At 35.2% G+C, this 25,375-nt stretch overlaps 3 protein-coding genes across 5 annotated transcripts in view; 1 reads left to right on the top strand and 2 right to left on the bottom strand.

Annotated features, from left to right (window-relative positions):
• The window catches only part of LOC130894879 (ribosome-binding protein 1-like), a 31,983-nt gene extending 9,191 nt beyond the window's left edge, over positions 1–22,792 (bottom strand). Inside the window, exon 1 of the mRNA XM_057801901.1 lies at positions 22,421–22,792. The gene's annotated coding sequence lies outside the window, so the exon portion shown is untranslated. The remainder of the gene's footprint in view (positions 1–22,420) is intronic.
• Positions 962–25,327, top strand: LOC130894878 (uridine phosphorylase 1). Of its 3 annotated transcripts, none has more exons than XM_057801899.1 (7): positions 962–1,168; positions 18,778–18,901; positions 19,148–19,309; positions 21,080–21,265; positions 21,454–21,592; positions 21,642–21,835; positions 22,852–25,327. In XM_057801899.1, exons 1-7 carry the CDS (start codon positions 1,140–1,142, stop codon positions 23,032–23,034), a joined length of 1,017 nt encoding a protein of 338 aa, XP_057657882.1. In that variant the 5' UTR covers positions 962–1,139; the 3' UTR covers positions 23,035–25,327. The 3 variants fall into 3 exon arrangements, with proteins under 3 accessions (XP_057657882.1, XP_057657880.1, XP_057657881.1); XM_057801897.1 differs by lacking the exon at positions 962–1,168 and adding an exon at positions 12,713–12,921; XM_057801898.1 differs by lacking the exon at positions 962–1,168 and adding an exon at positions 15,905–16,177.
• LOC130894882 (pseudouridine-5'-phosphatase-like) lies at positions 6,679–11,532 on the bottom strand. Its single transcript, XM_057801903.1, has 5 exons — positions 11,264–11,532; positions 10,888–10,992; positions 7,242–7,531; positions 7,024–7,185; positions 6,679–6,954 (listed from the first exon to the last, which is right to left on the bottom strand). The coding sequence occupies exons 2-5, from the start codon at positions 10,970–10,972 to the stop codon at positions 6,772–6,774; spliced, it is 720 nt and encodes a 239-aa protein (XP_057657886.1). The 5' UTR covers positions 10,973–10,992; positions 11,264–11,532; the 3' UTR covers positions 6,679–6,771.
• Positions 25,328–25,375: the final 48 nt, after the last annotated feature.

Genomic DNA, 25,375 nt, shown 5'->3' with positions numbered 1-25,375 from the left:
GGAATCCTGCGACTACAACGATAGATCCTGCACGTATTCCAACCAATAGTAAACGTCGTTTACGAAGCGCCCGCATTTGTAGAGATGGGAAATCATTTTATAAGAAAAGAAAACTGTACAGAGAACGATTATTTGTGTGTGGAAATTATTTTCAAAATCTTAGGTCCACCACTACACTTTCAAACGACCTTTAAACCTCTATAAGACGATTTCTGATCTTTAGAGCTCCTATAAAACGGTTTCTGATCTTTAGAGCTCATTTCGAATTACATTAATACGTTTTCTGATCTTTAGAGCTCCTATAAAACGATTTCTGATCTTTAGAGCTCATTTCGAATTACATTAATACGTTTTCTGGTCTTTGGAGCTCACTTCGAGCTCCTATAAAACGGTTTCTGATCTTTAGAGCTCATTTCGAATTACATTAATACGTTTTCTGATCTTTACAGCGCACTTCGAGCTCCTATAAAACGGTTTCTGATCTTTAGAGCTCATTTCGAATTACATTAATACGTTTTCTGATCTTTACAACGCACTTCGAGCTCTTTTCAAAACGGCTTCTGATCTTTAGAGCTCATTTCGAATTACATTAATACGTTTTGTGATCTCTGGAGCTCATTTCGAGCTCATATAAAACGGCTTCTGTTCTTTAGAGCTCATTTCGAATTACATTAATACGTTTTCTGATTTTTAAAGCGCACTTAGACCTCTTTTAAAACGGCTTCTGATCTTTAGAGCTCATTTCGAGCTCCTATAAAACGGCTTCTGATCTTTAGAATCCACTTGAAGCTTCCGTAAGACAATTTTTGAGTTTAAGAGCTCATTTTGAATTAATTTAATACGGTCCCCACCCCGAAACGTGCAAAAAAACCGATCAGAATATCCCGCTTTCTGAGAGTTCTAATGTAACCGTTACATGAACGGGATAACGGACCGTTCCCATCTCAATACGTTTCAGTGTGTTCGATTCTGAGTCGCACCCTATTTGATTGTTTATCGTTTTTAGTTCAATTGGATTAAAAAAATATGTGTGGATTTTGTTGAGATTTTGATAGAGTGAAAATTTTACTTCCACCCTAATCCTTAGTGATTAATATTCGTTTTCAACGTTTACACCAGGCTTCAAAATTTTCTTCAATATGTCTATATCCGAGGAGGAGAGAGACGAGTAAGTTTCATTTTTTTTTTATTAATAAAAATTGAGTTTTTATCCAATAAAAAAGGTTCGAATTTACACGAATCATACAAAATTAGAAATAATTGAAAAAAATTTGTCACATAACCTCAAAATTATCGTAAAAATACCAAACGAATATATTTTTAACTTTCTTAAGGGATGAATAAGTTTTTTTTTTATTATATTTACTGTTTTTTTTTCTTTTAAATGGTTTTAAAAACGAAATTTAACAAGGGACATCCTGTATAGATTGTACTTTAATGGTATTTTCAAATCAAATTGCCACATTTCTCTTAAGATCCCTCTATCAATAAATATTTATCTATTGACTCACAACCGATAAGATTTGAGGTTAATTTTTATTTTTTATTAAATTCCTCTACCAATTTATATTTATCTTTAATTTGTTACTTTGGAACCCTCTATGACTATATTTTTATCTATGATCTTTTGATGACCAAATAGAAAGAAAGTTTGTCTACAATTTGTTACTTTCGAACCCTCTATGACTATATTTTTATCTATGATCCTTTGATAACTAATTGGAATGAAAGTTTGTCTACAATTTGTTACTTTGGAACCCTCTATGACTATATTTTTGTCTATGATCTTTTGATAACTAATTGGAATGAAAGTTTGTCTACAATTTGTTACTTTTGAACCCTCTATGACTATATTTTTGTCTATGATCTTTTGATAACTAATTGGAATGAAAGTTTGTCTACAATTTGTTACTTTTGAACCCTCTATGACTATATTTTTATCTATGATCCTTTGATAACTAGTTGGAATGAAAGTTTGTCTACAATTTGTTACTTTTGAACCCTCTATGACTATATTTTTATCTATGATCCTTTGATAACTAATTGGAATGAAAGTTTGTCTACAATTTGTTACTTTGGAACCCTCTATGACTATATTTTTATCTATGATCCTTTGATAACTAATTGGAATGAAAGTTTGTCTACAATTTGTTACTTTGGAACCCTCTATGACTATATTTTTGTCTATGATCCTTTGATAACTAATTGGAATGAAAGTTTGTCAACAATTTGTGACTTTGGAACCCTCTATGACTATATTTTTATCTATGATCTTTTGATAACTAATTGGAATGAAAGTTTGTCTACAATTTGTTACTTTGGAACCCTCTATGACTATATTTTTGTCTATGATCCTTTGATAACTAATTGGAATGAAAGTTTGTCTACAATTTGTTACTTTGGAACCCTCTATGACTATATTTTTATCTATGATCCTTTGATAACTAATTGGAATGAAAGTTTGTCTACAATTTGTTACTTTGGAACCCTCTATGACTATATTTTTATCTATGATCCTTTGATAACTAATTGGAATGAAAGTTTGTCTACAATTTGTTACTTTGGAACCCTCTATGACTATATTTTTATCTATGATCCTTTGATAACTAATTGGAATGAAAGTTTGTCTACAATTTGTTACTTTGGAACCCTCTATGACTATATTTTTATCTATGATCCTTTGATAACTAATTGGAATGAAAGTTTGTCTACAATTTGTTACTTTTGAACCCTCTATGACTATATTTTTGTCTATGATCCTTTGATAACTAATTGGAATGAAAGTTTGTCTACAATTTGTTACTTTGAAACCCTCTATGACTATATTTTTATCTATGATCCTTTGATAACTAGTTGGAATGAAAGTTTGTCTACAATTTGTGACTTTGGAACCCTCTATGACTATATTTTTATCTATGATCTTTTGATAACTAATTGGAATGAAAGTTTGTCTACAATTTGTTACTTTGGAACCCTCTATGACTATATTTTTGTCTATGATCCTTTGATAACTAATTGGAATGAAAGTTTGTCTACAATTTGTTACTTTGGAACCCTGTATGACTATATTTTTATCTATGATCCTTTGATAACTAGTTGGAATGAAAGTTTGTCTACAATTTGTTACTTTTGAACCCTCTATGACTATATTTTTATCTATGATCTTTTGATGACCAAATAGAAAGAAAGTTTGTCTACAATTTGTTACTTTGGAACCCTCTATGACTATATTTTTGTCTATGATCTTTTGATAACTAATTGGAATGAAAGTTTGTCTACAATTTGTTACTTTGGAACCCTCTATGACTATATTTTTGTCTATGATCTTTTGATAACTAATTGGAATGAAAGTTTGTCAACAATTTGTTACTTTGGAACCCTCTATGACTTTATTTTTATCTATGATCTTTTGATGACCAAATAGAAAGAAAGTTTGTCTACAATTTGTTACTTTGGAACCCTCTATGACTATATTTTTATCTATGATCCTTTGATAACTAGTTGGAATGAAAGTTTGTCTACAATTTGTTACTTTGGAACCCTCTATGACTATATTTTTGTCTATGATCCTTTGATAACTAGTTGGAATGAAAGTTTGTCTACAATTTGTTACTTTGGAACCCTCTATGACTATATTTTTATCTATGATCCTTTGATAACTAATTGGAATGAAAGTTTGTCTACAATTTGTTACTTTGGAACCCTCTATGACTATATTTTTGTCTATGATCTTTTGATAACTAATTGGAATGAAAGTTTGTCTACAATTTGTTACTTTGGAACCCTCTATGACTATATTTTTGTCTATGATCCTTTGATAACTAATTGGAATGAAAGTTTGTCTACAATTTGTTACTTTGGAACCCTCTATGACTATATTTTTGTCTATGATCCTTTGATAACTAATTGGAATGAAAGTTTGTCTACAATTTGTTACTTTGGAACCCTCTATGACTATATTTTTGTCTATGATCCTTTGATAACTAATTGGAATGAAAGTTTGTCTACAATTTGTTACTTTGGAACCCTCTATGACTATATTTTTATCTATGATCCTTTGATAACTAATTGGAATGAAAGTTTGTCTACAATTTGTTACTTTGGAACCCTCTATGACTATATTTTTGTCTATGATCTTTTGATGACCAATTGGAATGAAAGTTAGCCGACGTCTTATTTCTTTTAGAAATACCTCTATCAATATATTTTTATCGATGTTCTCTCAACCGATTCTTCTTTTTTATCTCAATATAAACATCGTTTATAATAGTACTTGAAGTTCTTTTCAAGATTCCTCTATGAATATACGTTTGTCGATGTTCCCTGGACGAATTCTTCTTTTTCTCGTTTATATAAATCTATTGGTTCATCGAATTCAAAGAAAAATATGAGGAAATGAATGTCCAGCAATAACAACAATAAGAATTGTCTTCAAGGACTTGGTTAAATTTCGATATTTATTACAAAACAGTTGATCGTATTTATTTAGAATCTACCGGAATCAATTGTGAAATCGAAACTGTATTTTACGGTATTTAAACTTTGTGGTTATGGTAATTCAATTCAAATCCAAGGTCACTGAATCGTTTACAATACACTGCGATTCAAAACTGTAAATTAGTACGAAAAAGAAAAAAACAAAGTAATTAGTATCAGTTTAGTGAAATCTAATTTAGAATATAATGATACATGGTGATTCAGAGAGCATTGTAAAGTCATTTCTGACCTCTAAAGCTCATTTCGATCCGATTTTGAACTTTTTCAAGACGATTTCTTATCTTTAGAAGTTACAGAAACGAATCATGACATTTAGAGCTAATTTCCAGCTTTTGTCATATTTCCGACCTCCATACCTCATTTCTAACACTCATTAGACGTTTTCTGAACTTTAGACCTCATTTCGAAGCAATTTCTGAGCTCATAATCGATTTCTTTAAGGCTATTTCCGACCTTTAAAACTTATTTCGTCCTTATGTTGAACAATTTATGATTATTAAAGCCACTTCGCAGTTCTGTAAGACAATTTCTGATCTTTACTGTTCATTTCGAACTTATTTAAGGTTATTTCTGATATTTAGAGTTCATTTCGAGTTCCCTAAGGCCTTTTCCGATCTTTGTAGCTCAATATGAACTCCCTTAAGCGTTTTCTGATCTTTAGAACTCTCTTCGACCTTTATTAAGACGATTTCTGATCATTAGAGCTTATTCGAACGTCTTTCTGATCTTTAAAGCTCGTTATGAGCTCCTTTCTGAGGTTTAGAATCCTCTTAGACCCACCTTTAGACGATTTCTTATCTTTAAAGCTCGTTATGAACTCCTTCAGACGTTCGCTGATCTTTAAAATCTTCTATGACCTTCTTTAAGACGATTTCTGATCTTTAGAGTCTACTTCGAGCTTCTATAAAGCGTTATATGTGCTGATTTTCTGATCTTGAGAGCTCTTTCAGACACTTTATAACCTTTAGGCGTTTTCTGATCTCAAGAACCGTCTTCGACCTTTATTAAGACGATTTCTGATCTTCTGGACGATATATGATTATTAGATCTCATTTCGAAATTCTGCAAGGTGATATTTCAATTTTGGAGATCGTTTTGAACTTCTTTTAGGCGTTTTAAAAACTTTAGAGTGCATCATGAACTGCTTTAAGCGTTTTCTGATCTTTAGAACCCTCTTCGATCTTTAGTAAGACGATTTCCGATCTTTAGAAGCCACTTTGAGCTTTTCTGCCGATTTCTGATCTTCCGAGTTCATTTTTCTAATCTTTGAAGGTTGTTATAAACTCCTTTGAGAGTTTTCTGATCTTTAGAACCCTCATCGACCTCCTATAAGATGATTTCTGACTTTTAGAGCTCATTTTGGACTTCTTCAGGACGATTTATGATTATTTAGTGCTTCTGTAAGACGATTTCTGATCTATAGACGACGTTTTGTAGCATATTAAGGTTATTTCTGATTTTTAAATGAACGTTTCCGACCTTTAAACTTCATTTCGTTCTTCCGTGAGACAATATCTGAGGTTTAGAGCTTCCGTACGTCGGTTTCTGATCTTTAGAGGCCACTTCGAGCTTTCATATGGCAATTTCTGATCTTCCGAGTTCATTTTGACTTTCTTTAAGATGTTTTTTCTAATCTTTGAAGTTTGTTTTTAAGTCCTTTAAGGGTTTTCTGATCTTTAGAACCCTCTTCGACCTTTAGTAAGACTTTAGTAAGACGTTTTCTGATCTTTATCGCTTACTTCGAGCTCTTATAAGACGATTTCTGACTTTTAGAGCTCATTTTGGACTTCCTCGGGACGATTTATGATTATTTAGAGCTTCTGTAAGACGATTTCTGATCTATAGACGACGTTTTGTAGCATATTAAGGTTATTTCTGATTTTTAAATGAACGTTTCCGACCTTTAAACTTCATTTCGTTCTTCCGTGAGACAATATCTGATGTTTAGAGTCTAATTAGAGCTTCTGTAAGACGATTTCTGATCTTTCGAGCTCATTTTAAATGCCGGCGAAATAATTTCTGATCTTTAGACCTTATTTCGAACCTTTTCGCGTTTATTTAAGACTATTTATGATTATTAAGTCTTATTTCGCAATTTCGTGTTGTTGATGATGAGTTTATTGGAATATTATTATACAGGGTTATTCAGGAAATATTGTAAGTGAGGGGGAAATAAAGGTAAGCGATTAAAATCAGTTTTATTGAAATATAATTTAAAATATCGTTATACAGGGTGGTTTAGTACGAAAAATGTATAAAGTAATATGTGAAATGTCATTTTTTCGCTGGTAAACCGAATAATTCGGGTCGAAAATGTTCCAATGACGTAAGTACCAAAGTTGCTTTATCTCGTATCGGATGACGAGGATCCAGATCCGGATTTGGTACCATAACGACTTGCATACCGGCGTTCAGAGCTGCCAAAACACCATTTGGGGAATCTTCTATTACGAGACACTGAAATTGGATAAATACCAACCGTGTATTTTTTTTAGAGCGGGGTGAAATCGAGTAAATTAGCTTTACCTTAGACGGATCGGGGTTTTCTGGGAACCTAGAAGCGCAAACTAAAAATATATCGGGCGCTGGTTTATTATTTTTAACGTCGGGATCCGAGCTACCGCATACGACGTGATGAAACAAATCGACCAATCGCCTATGAGGTTTCGTCTTCATTTCCATTATATCCTGAAATTTCAATTACATACAGGCGCTAGTCGTCGAAATAGTCGCCGATTAGGTACCTGTCTAGAAGACGTGGCTATCGCTATAGGAACCGCGTGTTTGTGCAAATGTCCGACGATATCTTCAACGCCAGGCAATAATGCCGGATGTCGAAGTTCGATCAACACTTTTTCTTCGTATTTTTTCAAAAATTCCTCCGGACTTATCGGTAGATTTAATTCGTCGACAATCGTTTTGCACGTTTCGAATTCCGGGGTTCCCATTACTTTAGATTTGAGTTGTTTGCTGTACGTTTTACCGTATTCTCGGGCGAGATCGTTTGATATTTTTTCATAAATCGTTTCGGAATCTAGAAAATGTTAAATCGATGCCAAATTTTGATATAGTAAACTGTAATATTCTACAGAGATCAATTTTTATTGTTTGATTTACAAATTTACGAACTTTACAGCTCGCAATAACGATTTATGATCTTTAGAGCTCATTTCGAACTTCCATGAAACAAAATATGATAATTGGACCTAATTTCGAAACGCTGTGAGGCTATTTCTAATCTTTGGAGCTCATTTTGATTTATTTAAGGTCTTTTCTGATCTTTAGAGCTTCTATGAGAAAATTTAAAATCTTTTGAGTTGATTTCGAACTCCCGTCGGGCCGTTTCTTATCGTTCGAGCTCATTTCGAGATTGTGTGAGGTGATTATGATCTTTAGAGCTCATTTCAAACTTCTCTAACTTCTATAAGACGATAAAAAGATCTTTAGAGCTCATTTCGAACTTCCATGAAACGATGTATGATAATTGGACCTAATTTCGAAACGCTGTGAGGCTATTTCTCATCTTTGGAGCTCATTTTAATTTATTTAAGGTCTTGGAACCAATTTAGAACTTATATAAGAAAATTTAAAATGTTTTGAGTTGATTTCGAACTCTCGTCGGGCCGTTTCTTATCGTTCGAGCTCATCTCGAGATTGTGTGAGGTGATTATGATCTTTAGAGCTCATTTCAAACTTCTCTAACTTCTATAAGACGATAAAAAGATCTTTAGAGCTCATTTCGAACTTCCATGAAACGATGTATGATAATTGGACCTAATTTCGAAACGCTGTGAGGCTATTTCTCATCTTTGGAGCTCATTTTAATTTATTTAAGGTCTTGGAACCAATTTAGAACTTATATAAGAAAATTTAAAATGTTTTGAGTTGATTTCGAACTCTCGTCGGGCCGTTTCTTATCGTTCGAGCTCATCTCGAGATTGTGTGAGGTGATTATGATCTTTAGAGCTCATTTCAAACTTCTCTAACTTCTATAAGACGATAAAAAGATCTTTAGAGCTCATTTCGAACTTCCATGAAACGATGTATGATAATTGGACCTAATTTCGAAACGCTGTGAGGCTATTTCTCATCTTTGGAGCTCATTTTAATTTATTTAAGGTCTTGGAACCAATTTAGAACTTATATAAGAAAATTTAAAATGTTTTGAGTTGATTTCGAACTCTCGTCGGGCCGTTTCTTATCGTTCGAGCTCATCTCGAGATTGTGTGAGGTGATTATGATCTTTAGAGCTCATTTCAAACTTCTCTAACTTCTATAAGACGATAAAAAGATCTTTAGAGCTCATTTCGAACTTCCATGAAACGATGTATGATAATTGGACCTAATTTCGAAACGCTGTGAGGCTATTTCTCATCTTTGGAGCTCATTTTAATTTATTTAAGGTCTTGGAACCAATTTAGAACTTATATAAGAAAATTTAAAATGTTTTGAGTTGATTTCGAACTCTCGTCGGGCCGTTTCTTATCGTTCGAGCTCATCTCGAGATTGTGTGAGGTGATTATGATCTTTAGAGCTCATTTCAAACTTCTCTAACTTCTATAAGACGATAAAAAGATCTTTAGAGCTCATTTCGAACTTCCATGAAACGATGTATGATAATTGGACCTAATTTCGAAACGCTGTGAGGCTATTTCTCATCTTTGGAGCTCATTTTAATTTATTTAAGGTCTTGGAACCAATTTAGAACTTATATAAGAAAATTTAAAATGTTTTGAGTTGATTTCGAACTCTCGTCGGGCCGTTTCTTATCGTTCGAGCTCATTTCGAGATTGTGTGAGCTGATTATGATCTTTAGAGCTCATTTCAAACTTCTCTAACTTCTATAAGACGATAAAAAGATCTTTAGAGCTCATTTCGAACTTCCATGAAACGATGTATGATAATTGGACCTAATTTCGAAACGCTGTGAGGCGATTTCTCATCTTTGGAACTCATTTTAATTTATTTAAGGTCTTTTCTGATCTTTGGAACCAATTTAGAGCTTCTATGAGAAAATTTAAAATCTTTTGTGTTGATTTCGAGCTCCCGTCAGGCCGTTTCTTATCGGTCGAGCTCATTTCGAGATTGTGTGAGCTGATTATGATCTTTGTGATTGTCAGACCTAATTTTGAACTAATTGTTTTATCTTTAGAGTTCATTTTAAACTTTTAAATTCGATTTCTGATCTTAAGAGCTCATTTCGAGCTTTTGTAAGACAATTAAATATCTGTATAACTCATTTTTAACTTCTTTAATACGATTTTCGATCGTATTCAGCTCATTTCGATTTTTAGAGCCCTTTTCGAATTCTCGTACGATAATTTTTTATCTTTAGAGCTCATTTCAAACGATTGTAAAATAATTTTTTATCTGTAGAGCTCATTTTGGGCTTCTGTAAGGCAATTTATGATATTTAGAGCTCATTTCAAACGGCCGTAAAATAATTTTTTATCTGTAGAGCTCATTTTGGGCTTCTGTGAGGCAATTTATGATATTTAGAGCTCATTTCAAACGCCTGAGAAATAATTTTCTATCTTTAGAGCTCATTTCAAACGGCTGTAAAATAATTTTTTATCTTTAGAGCTCATTTCGGGCTTCTGTGAGGCAATTTATGATATTTAGAGCTCGTTTCAAACGCCTGCGAAATAATTTTTGATATTTAGAGCTCATTTCGAGCTTCTGTGAGACGATTTCTAACATTTAGAGCTCGTTTCAAACGCCTGTGAAATAATTTTTGATCTTTAGAGCTCATTTCGAGCTTCTGTGAGACGATTTCTAACATTTAGAGCTCGTTTCAAACGCCTGCGAAATAATTTTTGATCTTTAGAGCTCATTTCGAGCTTCTGTGAGACGATTTCTAACATTTAGAGCTGGTTTCAAACCCCTGTGAAATAATTTTTGATCTTTAGAGCTCATTTCCAGCTTCTGTGAGACGATTTCTAACATTTAGAGCTCGTTTCAAACGCCTGTGAAATAATTTTTGATCTGTAGAGCTCATTTCAAGCTTCTGTGAGACGATTTCTAACATTTAGAGCTCGTTTCAAACCCCTGTGAAATAATTTTTGATCTTTAGAGCTCATTTCGACTTTGTTTAAGGCGATTTCTCATCTCTAGATCTCATTTCGAGGTTCTTTGAGGTAATGTCTGATCTTACGAGTTTCATTTGTGATCTTTAGAGCTCTTTTAGAATTTTCGTAAGACAATTTTTGATCTAAGATCATAAGACCTTATTTCGAGGACTATTTATTTTATTTTTAGAGCTCATTTGGAACTTCAAACCTTTAAATAATCATAAAAAAAACAGTACATCATACGAATTCAATAGATATGCTATTTCGAATCTTATATTCATTCAATCTCGTATCTCGACGAAAAGAAAACGAAACTTACCAATGATGATGCCATCAAGATCGAATAGAACGTGCGTCACAGGTAAAATACGGGATTTAGAACAAATAGTTGCATTACTTGTCATTTTATTATATGATACGTCAACTAGAACAAACGGCATACCTTTAGTTTACGTACGAGAGAGAAATAAGTAATTTGATAATTAGTTAATAATCAAGTGTTTAAGGGACGTACGGAATCGCTTAACTACGACGTTGGTTCCCATCAGTTTACACGTTAATATGAGACAAAAATCAGGTAATCTGAGACGATTAACCTCCTACTTGATATTAATGAAAATTTTGTAAAAAAGTCAAGCAAAATAATTTTTATTTTATTTAATTCAAAAAGTGTTTGTATGTAGTTTTTCGCTTACCGTGTCGTTACGGCTCCGTTGGAAACACAAAGAACAATAAAAAAATGTTTTTAATCAATTACAATTTATATATTTATAGATTTTGATTTATTTAACGAGATCTTATCGTCAGTAAATATCATATTGAAGTCACGCTGTTAAAAGTTCATATGCAAGCACGTGTCATCACAATAATACATTAAACAATTTATTTTTCACGGCGATTCGAAACGTGATAATCAAGTGTCATTATCACTCGAAAGTTCATCAAATTTTTTTTTGTACTCGGTATCGAGATAACAACTGGATGTATTCGAAAAAAATAAATATTCCACTAAACGACTATCGATAAATTTTACGAGGATTCTTCCAGTAGTACGGATTACAGTCTCGAAAAAAAACTAGACTACAATCTGACAACACTGCCGCGCGCACTTAAAACGCTCCGCGTTCGCTTGACAGCTGTCGTATGTCAATTAAAGCCATCGAATTAATTCGAACAAACCACGGCGTGCAATGCAGATCGAGAAAGAAGATTCAAACCGACACCGTACGACGTACGTTTCGATAATCGAGTTATCGTCTTCAGAGACTGAAGGTTAACGGCATTTCCGGGCGATTATCTTTCATTTGTTGTTCTCCTGTAGATGGCGTTCTTGATAGATCTCTTCGGAGGTTTGTATGTTTATAAAATGCAACAAAAAATAAATTGACATAACCTCATATTAATTAGCTTGATACAACAGCGATAAGGAACGAAATAAAGTTCATCCTACCACAATAATGGTGTTTAAATTATAATAATTACGCAAGAATATGTTGTTGTTTAAAGATATGAGATCATTACACTTTTTTATGTACTAACATTTTATTTATTTGCGTTCCATCTATAGGCAAGGTCGTGGCCTCGAAAATTAATAGCTTTCGCTTTTTTTTTTTCTCAATATTGTGGACATTCAACCGCCCCATTGCAATTCCGAGAGGTCCTAATCGTATTTCGCGTGGCGGATTCGCGCGAAGTCTACTTTCCGATAGTTGTACACTCTTTGTACTATTTTTGCTTTCATTTGAGGTGTTCCTGTCTACGATGTATAGCTCGGTACTTGCTTATGAAGTACTTTATCCTCTTACACCCTTAGCGAGACGCACCTCGCCTCGGTGGGATCTTTCCAGCTTGTTACCACCTCGATGGGGAGTATTTCGTCTTCACCATGTCGTTTATGGTATTTCCGAGTTATATTATAACTTTTTACCTCGAAATAATCGTTTAAAGTACGAGGATTATCGATAAAATAACGAGATCCCAACGAAATGAAAGTTTCGACGAGACTGGAATGTAGGTTGGATTCTTTTCTTCTTTTGTATGATTTGAATATATTAAAACCCTCGTAAATATTTTCAATTACGTCAAATAATAAGAGATCGTGCAATTATTATGTCTAAATATGATAAATAATTAAATTTGACATTGGCATTAATTCGATAATCGTTTTATTTCGAAATATCTATCCCAGTAACCTAATTTATCATTTCGGTATTGAATTTTCGGATAGCGTACGTGTTTGTTGAGATATGATGCAAAAAAACGGTTTTTCCAACTATAAAAACGGGGAAAACGATCGTAAAAATGATATTTCCGATTTTGGGAATAACCAAATTGAAAATGAGGAAGATACGCAGTAAGTTTTTTAATATTTAATTCCTTTCTTTTTATTTGAATACATCGAAATTATATAATTTATTTATAAATCTAAGGAGTAATAAACCATATTTGACCTCATGCAAAACCAATACAAGGTGAAATAACAAAGTAATGTTAATAAAGATCGAAATAGTTCGAAACGTACTTTTTTAAAATAAATTTTCTATTAAAATAGACCTAAAATTGAGAAAAAGAAGATTTAAAAGCAGTAAAAAATGGTTTTGAACCGAAATTCGTCCTTGGTTCGGTCAGGTTAACGCGCGTCCTCGTACCGCGCGTCTCACGCTCGATACAACATCGCAAATGGAATTGGAGGTACTGGAACAGTCCCCCTACAGTCCGAATGTATCACCCAGCGACTACAACGTGTTTAGATCGTCGAAAGAATCTCTCAGAGGTCAAAAATTCAACACCTCGTTTGTTTACGTGTAATCGAACAAAAAAAAATGTTGAAAACGAACCGAAATTCGTCCTTGGTTCGGTCAGGTTAACGCGCGTCCTCGTACCGCGCGTCTCACGCTCGATACAACATCGCAAATGGAATTGGAGGTACTGGAATAGTCCCCCTACAGGCCGGATTGATTACCCAGAGACTACAACGTGTTTAGATCGCCGAAAGAAGCTCAGGGAAGTGAAAATTTCAACACCTGCATGATAAAACCATCCGGGGCGGTAGGAAATGATAAAAAGAAAACGAAATTAGTCCTTGGTTCGGTCAGGATAACGCGCGTCCTCGTACCGCGCGTCTCACGCTCGATACAACATCGCAAATGGAATGGGAGGTACTGGAACAGTCCCCCTACAGTCCGGATTGATTACCCAGAGACTACAACGTGTTTAGATCGCCGAAAGAAGCTCAGGGAAGTGAAAATTTCAACACCTGCATGATAAAACCTTCCGGGGCGGTAGGAAATGATAAAAAGAAAACGAAATTAGTCCTTGGTTCGGTCAGGATAACGCGCGTCCTCGTACCGCGCGTCTCACGCTCGATACAACATCGCAAATGGAATGGGAGGTACTGGAACAATCCCCCAACAGTCCGGATTTATCACCCAGCGACTACAACGTGTTTAGATCGCCGAAAGAAGCTCAGGGAAGTGAAAATTTCAACACCTGCATGATAAAACCTTCCGGGGCGGTAGGAAATGATAAAAAGAAAACGAAATTAGTCCTTGGTTCGGTCAGGATAACGCGCGTCCTCGTACCGCGCGTCTCACGCTCGATACAACATCGCAAATGGAATGGGAGGTACTGGAACAATCCCCCAACAGTCCGGATTGATTACCCAGAGACTACAACGTGTTTAGATCGCCGAAAGAAGCTCAGGGAAGTGAAAATTTCAACACCTGCATGATAAAACCTTCCGGGGCGGTAGGAAATGATAAAAAGAAAACGAAATTAGTCCTTGGTTCGGTCAGGATAACGCGCGTCCTCGTACCGCGCGTCTCACGCTCGATACAACATCGCAAATGGAATGGGAGGTACTGGAACAGTCCCCCTACAGTCCGGATTGATTACCCAGAGACTACAACGTGTTTAGATCGCCGAAAGAAGCTCAGGGAAGTGAAAATTTCAACACCTGCATGATAAAACCTTCCGGGGCGGTAGGAAATGATAAAAAGAAAACGAAATTAGTCCTTGGTTCGGTCAGGATAACGCGCGTCCTCGTACCGCGCGTCTCACGCTCGATACAACATCGCAAATGGAATGGGAGGTACTGGAACAATCCCCCAACAGTCCGGATTTATCACCCAGCGACTACATCGTGTTTAGATCGCCAGAAGAAGCCCTCGGAGGTTAAAAATTCAACACCTGCATGAAAAAACCTTCCGGGGCGGTAGGAAATGATAAAAAGAAAACGAAATTAGTCCTTGGTTCGGTCAGGATAACGCGCGTCCTCGTACCGCGCGTCTCACGCTCGATACAACATCGCAAATGGAATGGGAGGTACTGGAACAATCCCCCAACAGTCCGGATTTATCACCCAGCGACTACATCGTGTTTAGATCGCCAGAAGAAGCCCTCGGAGGTTAAAAATTCAACACCTGCATGAAAAAACCTTCCGGGGCGGTAGGAAATGATAAAAAGAAAACGAAATTAGTCCTTGGTTCGGTCAGGATAACGCGCGTCCTCGTACCGCGCGTCTCACGCTCGATACAACATCGCAAATGGAATGGGAGGTACTGGAACAGTCCCCCTACAGTCCGGATTGATTACCCAGCGACTACAACGTGTTCAGATCGCCAGAAGAAGCCCTCGGAGGTTAAAAATTCAACACCTGCATGAAAAAACCTTCCGGGGCGGTAGGAAATGATAAAAAGAAAACGAAATTAGTCCTTGGTTCGGTCAGGATAACGCGCGTCCTCGTACCGCGCGTCTCACGCTCGATACAACATCGCAAATGGAATGGGAGGTACTGGAACAGTCCCCCTACAGTCCGGATTGATTACCCAGAGACTACAACGTGTTTAGATCGCCGAAAGAAGTTCAGGGAAGTGAAAATTTCAACACCTGCATGATAAAACCTTCCGGGGCGGTAGGAAATGATAAAAATAAAACGAAAATAGTCCTTGGTTCGGTCAGGATAACGCGCGTCCTCGTACCGCGCGTCTCCGCTCGATACAACATCGGAAATGGAATGGGAGGTACTGGAACAATCCCCCAACAGTCCGGATTTATCACCCAGCGACTACATCGTGTTTAGATCGTCAAAAGAAGCCTAGGGAAGTGAAAATTTCAACACCTGCATGAAAAAACCTTCCGAGGCGGTAGGAAATGATAAAAAGAAAACGGAATTCGTCCTTTGTGGGGTATGAAAGCTTCTAGTACTTAAAAAAAATTGATAGCAATGACGATGATCGTTATTTTATACATACGATTCGGTCGCAATCAAAACGCCGCGACGCGATTGTCGAAACATGATTAAATAGAGGAAAAAAAAAATAGTAAAACTAGCAACCGATGTCAAAGAAACGTCATTCGTCAAAATCCAAATAAATATCTGTAAATATTGCATTTATTCGCGATACCTTGAACCGAGATTAAGTAACGGTTGATACTGTATTATCAAGAATTATAACGATAAATTCCAGTTTAGATTTCCGCAGTATATTCTAGTAGAAGCAACAAATAAAAACAGTTTTTTCATTATTATTCGATGATATGGATGATACGGTAACTGAAAATGACGATAATACATCAGAAGAAAACGAATCTCATATAGGTATCGACAGGTGAGAAATAATTTGATTCCTTATTAAATTTCATACGTTAATCGAAAGCAAAGGTCAAAGTTATTATCATTATCTTCGATGATATAAATAGTTATTAGAATTGGGAAAGATACTAAAAAAACTGAAGGATTTAATGATGAAACTACAGATAATTCAATTTGAAAGCGTATAATTTTTAATCTCGACTTTTTGCTTGTATTATTTTCATTTTTTTCGAATCTTTGTTCTTGGTGTAGTTTATTTCATCTGTTTTTAATTTCTTCGCTGATTTCTTCCATCCGGATCTTGTTATCAACAGCGTGGAGACTACTTCTGGTCACCAAATCGAAAAATTACACGATTAGGAACAAACTCGAGCAAAATTTGATATTTAACGGACGGTATGACATGTAACAACGTCTTACTGAAACTACACGTCGTCGAAATCAATTTTTTTCCAAATGAGACACAAGAAAATGTGTTTAGAAGAACGTGGAGGCCAATTCTGGTCACCAAATCGGAAAATGACACGTCCAGGAGCAAACTCGAGCAAAATTTGATATTTTACGGACGGTATGACATGTGGCAACGTCTTACTGAAACTACACGTCGTCGAAATCAATTTTTTTCCAAATGAGACACAAGAAAATGTGTTTAGAAGAACGTTGAGGCCAATTCTGGTCACCAAATCGGAAAATGACACGTCCAGGAGCAAACTCGAGCAAAATTTGATATTTTACGGACGGTATGACATGTGGCAACGTCTTACTGAAACTACACGTCCTCGAAATCAATTTTTTCCAAATGAGACACAAGAAATTGTGTTTAGAAGAACGTGGAGGCCAATTCTGGTCACCAAATCGGAAAATGACACGTCCAGGAGCAAACTCGAGCAAAATTTGATATTTTACGGACGGTATGACATGTGGCAACGTCTTACTGAAACTACACGTCGTCGAAATCAATTTTTTTCCAAATGAGACACAAGAAAATGTGTTTAGAAGAACGTGGAGGCCAATTCTGGTCACCAAATCGGAAAATGACACGTCCAGGAGCAAACTCGAGCAAAATTTGATATTTTACTTACGGTATGACATGTGACAACGTCTTACTGAAACTACACGTCGTCGAAATCAATTTTTTTCCAAATGAGACACAAGAAAATGTGTTTAGAAGAACGTGGAGGCCAATTCTGGTCACCAAATCGGAAAATGACACGTCCAGGAGCAAACTCGAGCAAAATTTGATATTTTACGGACGGTATGACATGTGGCAACGTCTTACTGAAACTACACGTCGTCGAAATCAATTTTTTTCCAAATGAGACACAAGAAAATGTGTTTAGAAGAACGTGGAGGCCAATTCTGGTCACCAAATCGGAAAATGACACGTCCAGGAGCAAACTCGAGCAAAATTTGATATTTTACGGACGGTATGACATGTGGCAACGTCTTACTGAAACTACACGTCGTCGAAATCAATTTTTTTCCAAATGAGACACAAGAAAATGTGTTTAGAAGAACGTGGAGACCAATTCTGGTCACCAAATCGGAAAATGACACGTCCAGGAGAAAACTCGAGCAAAATTTGATATTTTACGGACGGTATGACATGTGGCAACGTCTTACTGAAACTACACGTCGTCGAAATCAATTTTTTTCCAAATGAGACACAAGAAAATGTGTTTAGAAGAACGTGGAGGCCAATTCTGGTCACCAAATCGGAAAATGACACGTCCAGGAGAAAACTCGAGCAAAATTTGATATTTTACGGACGGTATGACATGTGGCAACGTCTTACTGAAACTACACGTCGTCGAAATCAATTTTTTTCCAAATGAGACACAAGAAAATGTGTTTAGAAGAACGTGGAGGCCAATTCTGGTCACCAAATCGGAAAATGACACGACCAGGAGCAAACTCGAGCAAAATTTGATATTTTACGGACGGTATGACATGTGGCAACGTCTTACTGAAACTACACGTCGTCGAAATCAATTTTTTTCCAAATGAGACACAAGAAAATGTGTTTAGAAGAACGTGGAGGCCAATTCTGGTCACCAAATCGGAAAATGACACGTCCAGGAGAAAACTCGAGCAAAATTTGATATTTTACGGACGGTATGACATGTGGCAACGTCTTACTGAAACTACACGTCGTCGAAATCAATTTTTTTCCAAATGAGACACAAGAAAATGTGTTTAGAAGAACGTGGAGGCCAATTCTGGTCACCAAATCGGAAAATGACACGACCAGGAGCAAACTCGAGCAAAATTTAATGTTTGACGGACGGTATGACATCTGGCACCGTCTTGCCGAAACTACACGTCGTCTAGAACTTCCTCCAGGCCATATTGCACACCATACAGTGACCCGTCGTGGATTTTCCAAGTCCCAAATGCCTCAGTTTTGCCTATGCCTGTTGGATTGTCAGTTGGATTTTGTAGACATGCCGCTGTTAATATTTAGTAAGATGTCCACTGAAACGTCCACTTCTTGTCGTCGTGGTGGTTTGTTCTGAACGACCTCTACGCAGCTCGGAAAGAGCAAAAGAAAACGATTTTTACGATCAATTTCATATCTCAATTTATGTTTTATACACGAATAATCTTTGTCAACAGATACCCTGATGGATCAGTACGATTACGAAATCCGCACATCGAACTCATGGACCAAGATATTTTGTATCATCTCGCTTTAGGTAGCGAATCTCACGACCTCGTCGAAATGTTCGGCGACGTGAAGGTAAAGTATAAAATATTATATTTCTCATATACCCCGTAGTTTCGTTAACCTAACAACGATCGGAGCGAGCAGATGAGCGAACATCCTGGCCATAGAACCTCATCAATGCGATCATGTAAAACCCCCCATCGTATCCACTATAAATCTGTTATAAACTCTCGTATTTAATCACCGATGTTTTTTTTTTGCTCGAGACGAACCATTTTGATACGTACTTGACAAAAATCGAATTTTTTTGTTTTCCAGTTTGTATGCATGGGGGGTACGCCGAAAAGAATGGAAAGTTTTGCCGAATATATAATGAAAGAAATCGGTCACAAATTACCGACTGGTACCCAACTGATGGACATAAGTCAGTATTCCTACAGATACAGTATGTATAAAGTCGGACCGGTATTATCTATCAGTGTAAGTATGCTATTTCCTATATCAAATACTTCCCGAAGGCTTTCGACACGAATCTTGGCGAATGGAAACGACAAGACTACCAGTCATCCACACTCTCGGTTTTTTCAGTTACTCGCGGCATATAAATTGGATTTAGAAAAACAGTTACGTCAAAAAAAGATCGAAAATAGACGCGGCACAATCAGCCGAGGCGTGACAATGCTCTAGTGCACGCAGCTTCGATTTCCAAGACCTCTGTACACAAATAAGTCTTCGCGTAGATTGAAGACCCGCCATCTAATACCTCCTGGAGGTTTTCGACTCGAATATTAGCGAATGGCGACGACAGGAGTAGTAGTCATCCACACTCTCGGTTTTTTCAGTTGCTCGTTACGTTTACTATACAATTAACGTGTATAAACGTCTCGATTCTTTCATTCTCGGTTTAGATTGATTTCAATGAATATAAGTTTGATTTAGTGAGGCAGTCGGGTCAAAAAATTATCGAAAACAAGCGCTGCACAATCAGCGGAGGTGTGACAATGCTCTAGTGCACGCAGCTTCTATTCCCAAGGCCTCTGTACACAAATAAGTCTTCGCGTAGATTGAAGACCCGCCATCTAATACCTCCTGGAGGTTTTCGACTCGAATATTAGCGAATGGCGACGACAGGAGTAGTAGTCATCCACACTCTCGGTTTTTTCAGTTGCTCGTTACGTTTACTATACAATTAACGTGTATAAACGTCTCGATTCTTTCATTCTCGGTTTAGATTGATTTGAATGAATATAAGTTTGATTTAGCGGGACAGTCGGGTCAAAAAATGATCGAAAATAGACGCAGTACAATCAGCCGAGGCGTGACAATGCTCTAGTGCACGCAGCTTCGATTTCCAAGGCCTCTGTACACAAATAAGTCTTCGCGTAGATTGAAGACCCGCCATCTAATACCTCCTGGAGGTTTTCGACTCGAATATTACTGAATGGCGACGACAGGAGTAGTAGTCATCCACACTCTCGGTTTTTTCACTTGCTCGGTACGTTTACTACACAATTAACGTGTATAAACGTCTCGATTCTTTCATTCTCGGTTTAGTTTGATTTCAATGAATATAAGTTTGATTTAGTGAGGCAGTCGGGTCAAAAAATTATCGAAAACAAGCGCTGCACAATCAGCGGAGGTGTGACAATGCTCTAGTGCACGCAGCTTCGATTCCCAAGGCCTCTGTACACAAATAAGTCTTCGCGTAGATTGAAGACCCGCCATCTAATACCTCCTGGAGGTTTTCGACTCGAATATTACTGAATGGCGACGACAGGAGTAGTAGTCATCCACACTCTCGGTTTTTTCACTTGCTCGGTACGTTTACTACACAATTAACGTGTATAAACGTCTCGATTCTTTCATTCTCGGTTTAGATTGATTTCAATGAATATAAGTTTGATTTAGTGAGGCAGTCGAGTCAAAAAATTATCGAAAACAAGCGCTGCACAATCAGCGGAGGTGTGACAATGCTCTAGTGCACGCAGCTTCTATTCCCAAGGCCTCTGTACACAAATAAGTCTTCGCGTAGATTGAAGACCCGCCATCTAATACCTCCTGGAGGTTTTCGACTCGAATATTACTGAATGGCGACGACAGGAGTAGTAGTCATCCACACTCTCGGTTTTTTCACTTGCTCGGTACGTTTACTACACAATTAACGTGTATAAACGTCTCGATTCTTTCATTCTCGGTTTAGATTGACTTCAATGAATATAAGTTTGATTTAGTAAGACTTTTAATTTTTAGCACGGTATGGGAAGTCCATCTATCGGTATTTTGTTGCACGAAACAATCAAACTTATGTATCACGCTAAATGTAAAGATCCGATCTTCTTCAGAATCGGAACTTGCGGTGGAATCGGCTTGGAAGGTGGTACCGTCGTCATATCCGACGAAGCGTGTGACGGCATGCTGAACAAATACTATCAAGTGGTAATTATATTTAATAAATTCACTTCTCTTATTGTTAAATCGCTTCGAACACTAATTTTCTCGGCACTTAAATCATTTTTAATGGTATTTCAGTACAAACAACACGCGTGTTTGTATGAATGTAAATACCGAACGAAAAACGCGACAAAAATTTTTCTAAAATTATTTTTTATGTCCTTATCGTTTAGATAGTATTAGGAAAAATGATGAGAAGACCAGCGAAGCTCGATAAGAAACTTGTGAGGGAATTAAAAGCCTTAGCTAATCCCGACGATCCATACGATACCGTTTCCGGTACGACCATGTGCGCCGACGATTTTTACGAAGGTAAATTTGTAAATAATAATCGTGGGATTTATTTATTTGATTATTTAAGGTCAGGGAAGGTTAGATGGCGCTTTCTGCGAATACACCGAAGCGGAAAAAATGGAATATTTAGAACGTTTACGAGCAGGGGGTGTGAAAAATATCGAAATGGAATCGACCATGTTTGCCGCCCTTACCCATCACGCCGGAATCAGAGCTGGGATCGTGTGCGTCGCTTTACTCGATAGGCTCAAAGGAGATCAGGTAAAAAAAACTTCGCGTTTTGAGGTTATGTTCGGTTTATGTCACTCCTTTCCTTCGTTCATTTTTCTTTTCGTAAAATTTATTTTTTTCAGTATAATTTATTCCAAAAAGTGTTAATATCATTCAATTTCACCTTTATATAATATAATTATCAGAAAAATTGATGAAGAAATATTGTTTTTTCGATGTTTTTTCATAACAAAATACTTGAGACACGATTTGACTTTACTAACATAACCTATTTTTTACTCTTATTAAAATTAACGAAACTATATAACCATTAATATCGTTAATACGATTAAGTTTCTGGTTTTCTTAACAAAAATATATTGTACTAGAATCTAATTCAAATTAATATTATTTTCGTAGTGTATATTTTGAAAATTACAAACAGCTATTGAACTATATTCAACCATATCTATTTATACGTTAAAAGTAATACAAAGATAAAAATTGCGATAGTTTCTATTCACTTATTCAACGTTAAAATACTGATAATAAGATTATTGATACATATTTAACAAAACGTAGTACGAATCCCACAAATTTTAAGTTAATATAAGTACATGCATTGTTGGGACTCACCTATAGAATATTATTCCTTATAATTTCGCTGTTTATTTAACACTAATACTACACTAATAAAAGTAAAGCACCGAATAATATAGTTATAAATAAAAAAGTTTTTAAATTCAAAATAAACACAAATAACACAACATAACCTACTAAAACATTAATCGCCTCTTGACAATATGGCGGTAGTGGTCACGTGATGTGGTCTCTGTTCTAGTTACCTATCATCTTCTATCATAGACATCGCTTTAATATGATTGTACAATTTATAATTTGTTTTCAGATTAATCTCAATTTTTAGGTAATTTAAAGACTAATCAAATTGTTTTTTATTTCTATAATATAAAACTCGTTATAATATATTTATATATATTACATTTAAAGACCGGCAACGTTGTAGAATTGATGTGAAGAGATTTTTTTTGACACACGTGTTATTTCAGGTGTGTACTCCGAAAGAGGTGTTGACAGAATGGCAACTCAGACCGCAAATTTTAGTAGCGCGTTATATTAAAAGATATCTACAGACTAAAGGACGACTCTCGTTCGACGGACACGGATCGATGTCTGTGAAGAGCCCCAGAAGATTTAAATTGGTCCAACAAGAATCTCAAACTTTCGAATGAAATAATTCTCGAACGCCAAATTTCATTAACGGATATCTCATGATAATTATATATTTATAAATATTTTTTTTTATTTAATTTATAGGTTAAAAATTATGATGATTTTAGTCAAATGAATTCATTAATCATGTGGAGATTATATGGAAACTGCTAGAAACGGTGGACGATTTTTAATTTTGAAGTTAGGATTTAGTCTACCGTCTCTTGTTACTTATTTTACGCACATAATTCATTTTTCCAAATAAAAAAATCAATTTCTATACAATTAATGTCGTAATGAGTCATTAACCAAATTACGAGACGTATTTCTGGTAAATTTAAAAGTATGTAGAATCGAAAATGATAATTACTTCGCCGTGGCAGTATAAATGTGAATTAGAAAGCTTGAAATTTCAAAAACTAATTATTTTCATTTCCTAAATTATATTCGAATTTTAAAAATTATAAACACAATGCGTGAAATGTATGCAACCAACATTTACTTCAGCTGACGTTTTACATCGTTGCCACGTTGTAATTTTTTTCCACTTGATGATATTAAATTATATTGTAAGGACTATTGTTACAATTATTTCAACTAATAGGAAATAAGAGAAATAATTTTAGAATTTTGAATATTGTTAGTATATCATGATATCAAAGTTTGAAACTTTAATTTCTATAAACAAGTAATTCTTAATGTTTTACTCGATTTTTATGAGAATAAATTTTACAACACTGAAAACCGATGCTACACGGTTGCCAAAACATAATTTCATCTTATACAGGAGGAAGTTTTTATTTACTTTTAGTATATGTAAATTGTGTTCAATTACTACAAATTTGAAGAGTTTCCACATACATATCATGAAAAATTATCAAAAAAAACTGAGACAGACCACATAACCAATGTTTTATCAAAATAGCGATAGGGTAAATGAATTTTTGAACTAGATCGCTGTTTTGGACAAACTGTACACCAGATACATATTATAGACATAAGATAAATTGTAATACTTTATTTTTCTTATTATTATAATGATATTTGATCCCAGAACGTTCTAAAATATCTAAAAGTCAAGTAGTTTTCTTATTAAATTTATATATACAGGGTTGTTGAGAAATGAGTCGAAAATTTGGTTCACCAGGTACAATTTATACCATATACGATGTCAATAGAAGCAGTTTTTTATGCTGAATCGAATGGTTCCTCGTTTCACCATCAGGAAACGTAAAAAAAGGGCCGAAAACCACTAAAACTCATAAAAATGACTAAACACATTATCTTAATGCCAAATCTCATCTAACCTAACCGAACCTAAAGTAAACTAGAAGAGTTCAACCCATTCTAACCTAACTTATTCGAACATAACCTAATTTAACCTAACCCAATCCACTCAACTTAACTCATCCTAATCTTAATCAATCTAACTTAACGTAAATTATCATTGTAAACTGATTCATATATATATATATATATATATATATATATATATATATATATATATATATATATATATATATATATATATATATATCATAGCGAAAAAAACTAATATAACTTAACCTGACCTAACCAAATATAATCTAAACCAACCTAACCTGCTCTAACCTAACTTAAACGAATCTAACCTAACCTTCAGTTATTGGTCCTAACCTTGATTAAATTCAACTAACCTCAAATGACGTGTAAACGCAAATGACATTCATAATATAACATTTGCGTTAGATTATTTATCTGAAGAATCAAGCATGCTACAAACATCAACTTTATACTACAAAATTTTGACGTTTTTCTAAATAGTTTGACAATGTCAATAACCCTGGAACGGGCTGTAGCCGCGTAGTTATATAGATAAAGGCCGAAACATAGGAAAGAGAAGAATAACCTATATGACGTTTTTACAATATTTTCAATGGTACAACTTCTGTATAAATAAATTTGAACTTGATTTTTTTATATATAAAACCGTATTCTGACGCTGATATAAATTGATTCGAGTGATTCAAACTATTATTACTTACTAGAAACTCGTTAATTATCTACAATTCTTATCATTTTACGGAATATTTTTTTATCGACGAGTCACCCTGTATAGTAGAATCATATTTAAAAGTTTTATTACTCGCTATAATCTATTAGATACGCATCTTATACACTTTGCGCTACTACTAACTTAAATATTTTAAACAATTTTGTAAAATTATTCTTTTCTACTTTTAATGGACGTTGGTGAATATTTCATTTTGTTTTATATACGACATTGTTGTGTTTTATAAATCTACAAATAAATGCGTTGTTGTTACCGACGAATGTTGATTTTTTTTTATTACAAATTGTTGTTAAACGATGTCTTGCTAA

Source organism: Diorhabda carinulata, chromosome 6, assembly GCF_026250575.1.
Source record: "Diorhabda carinulata isolate Delta chromosome 6, icDioCari1.1, whole genome shotgun sequence".
NCBI classification, from domain to species: Eukaryota; Metazoa; Arthropoda; class Insecta; order Coleoptera; family Chrysomelidae; genus Diorhabda; species Diorhabda carinulata.
Note: the sequence above shows the minus strand (reverse complement) of the source record. Positions and strands in the feature narration are given on the sequence as shown.

Coding starts and splice junctions, on each gene's coding strand:
- LOC130894878 (XM_057801897.1), top strand. CDS start 12,815: ATGATGCAAAAAAACGGTTTTTCCAACTATAAAAACGGGGAAAACGAT. Junction 19,310..21,079: donor GACCGGTATTATCTATCAGT/GTAAGTATGCTA, acceptor TTTAATTTTTAG/CACGGTATGGGAAGTCCATC. Junction 21,593..21,641: donor CGCCGACGATTTTTACGAAG/GTAAATTTGTAA, acceptor TGATTATTTAAG/GTCAGGGAAGGTTAGATGGC.
- LOC130894882 (XM_057801903.1), bottom strand. CDS start 10,972: ATGACAAGTAATGCAACTATTTGTTCTAAATCCCGTATTTTACCTGTG. Junction 7,186..7,241: donor TAGCCACGTCTTCTAGACAG/GTACCTAATCGG, acceptor TTGAAATTTCAG/GATATAATGGAAATGAAGAC. Junction 6,955..7,023: donor AAAACCCCGATCCGTCTAAG/GTAAAGCTAATT, acceptor ATCCAATTTCAG/TGTCTCGTAATAGAAGATTC.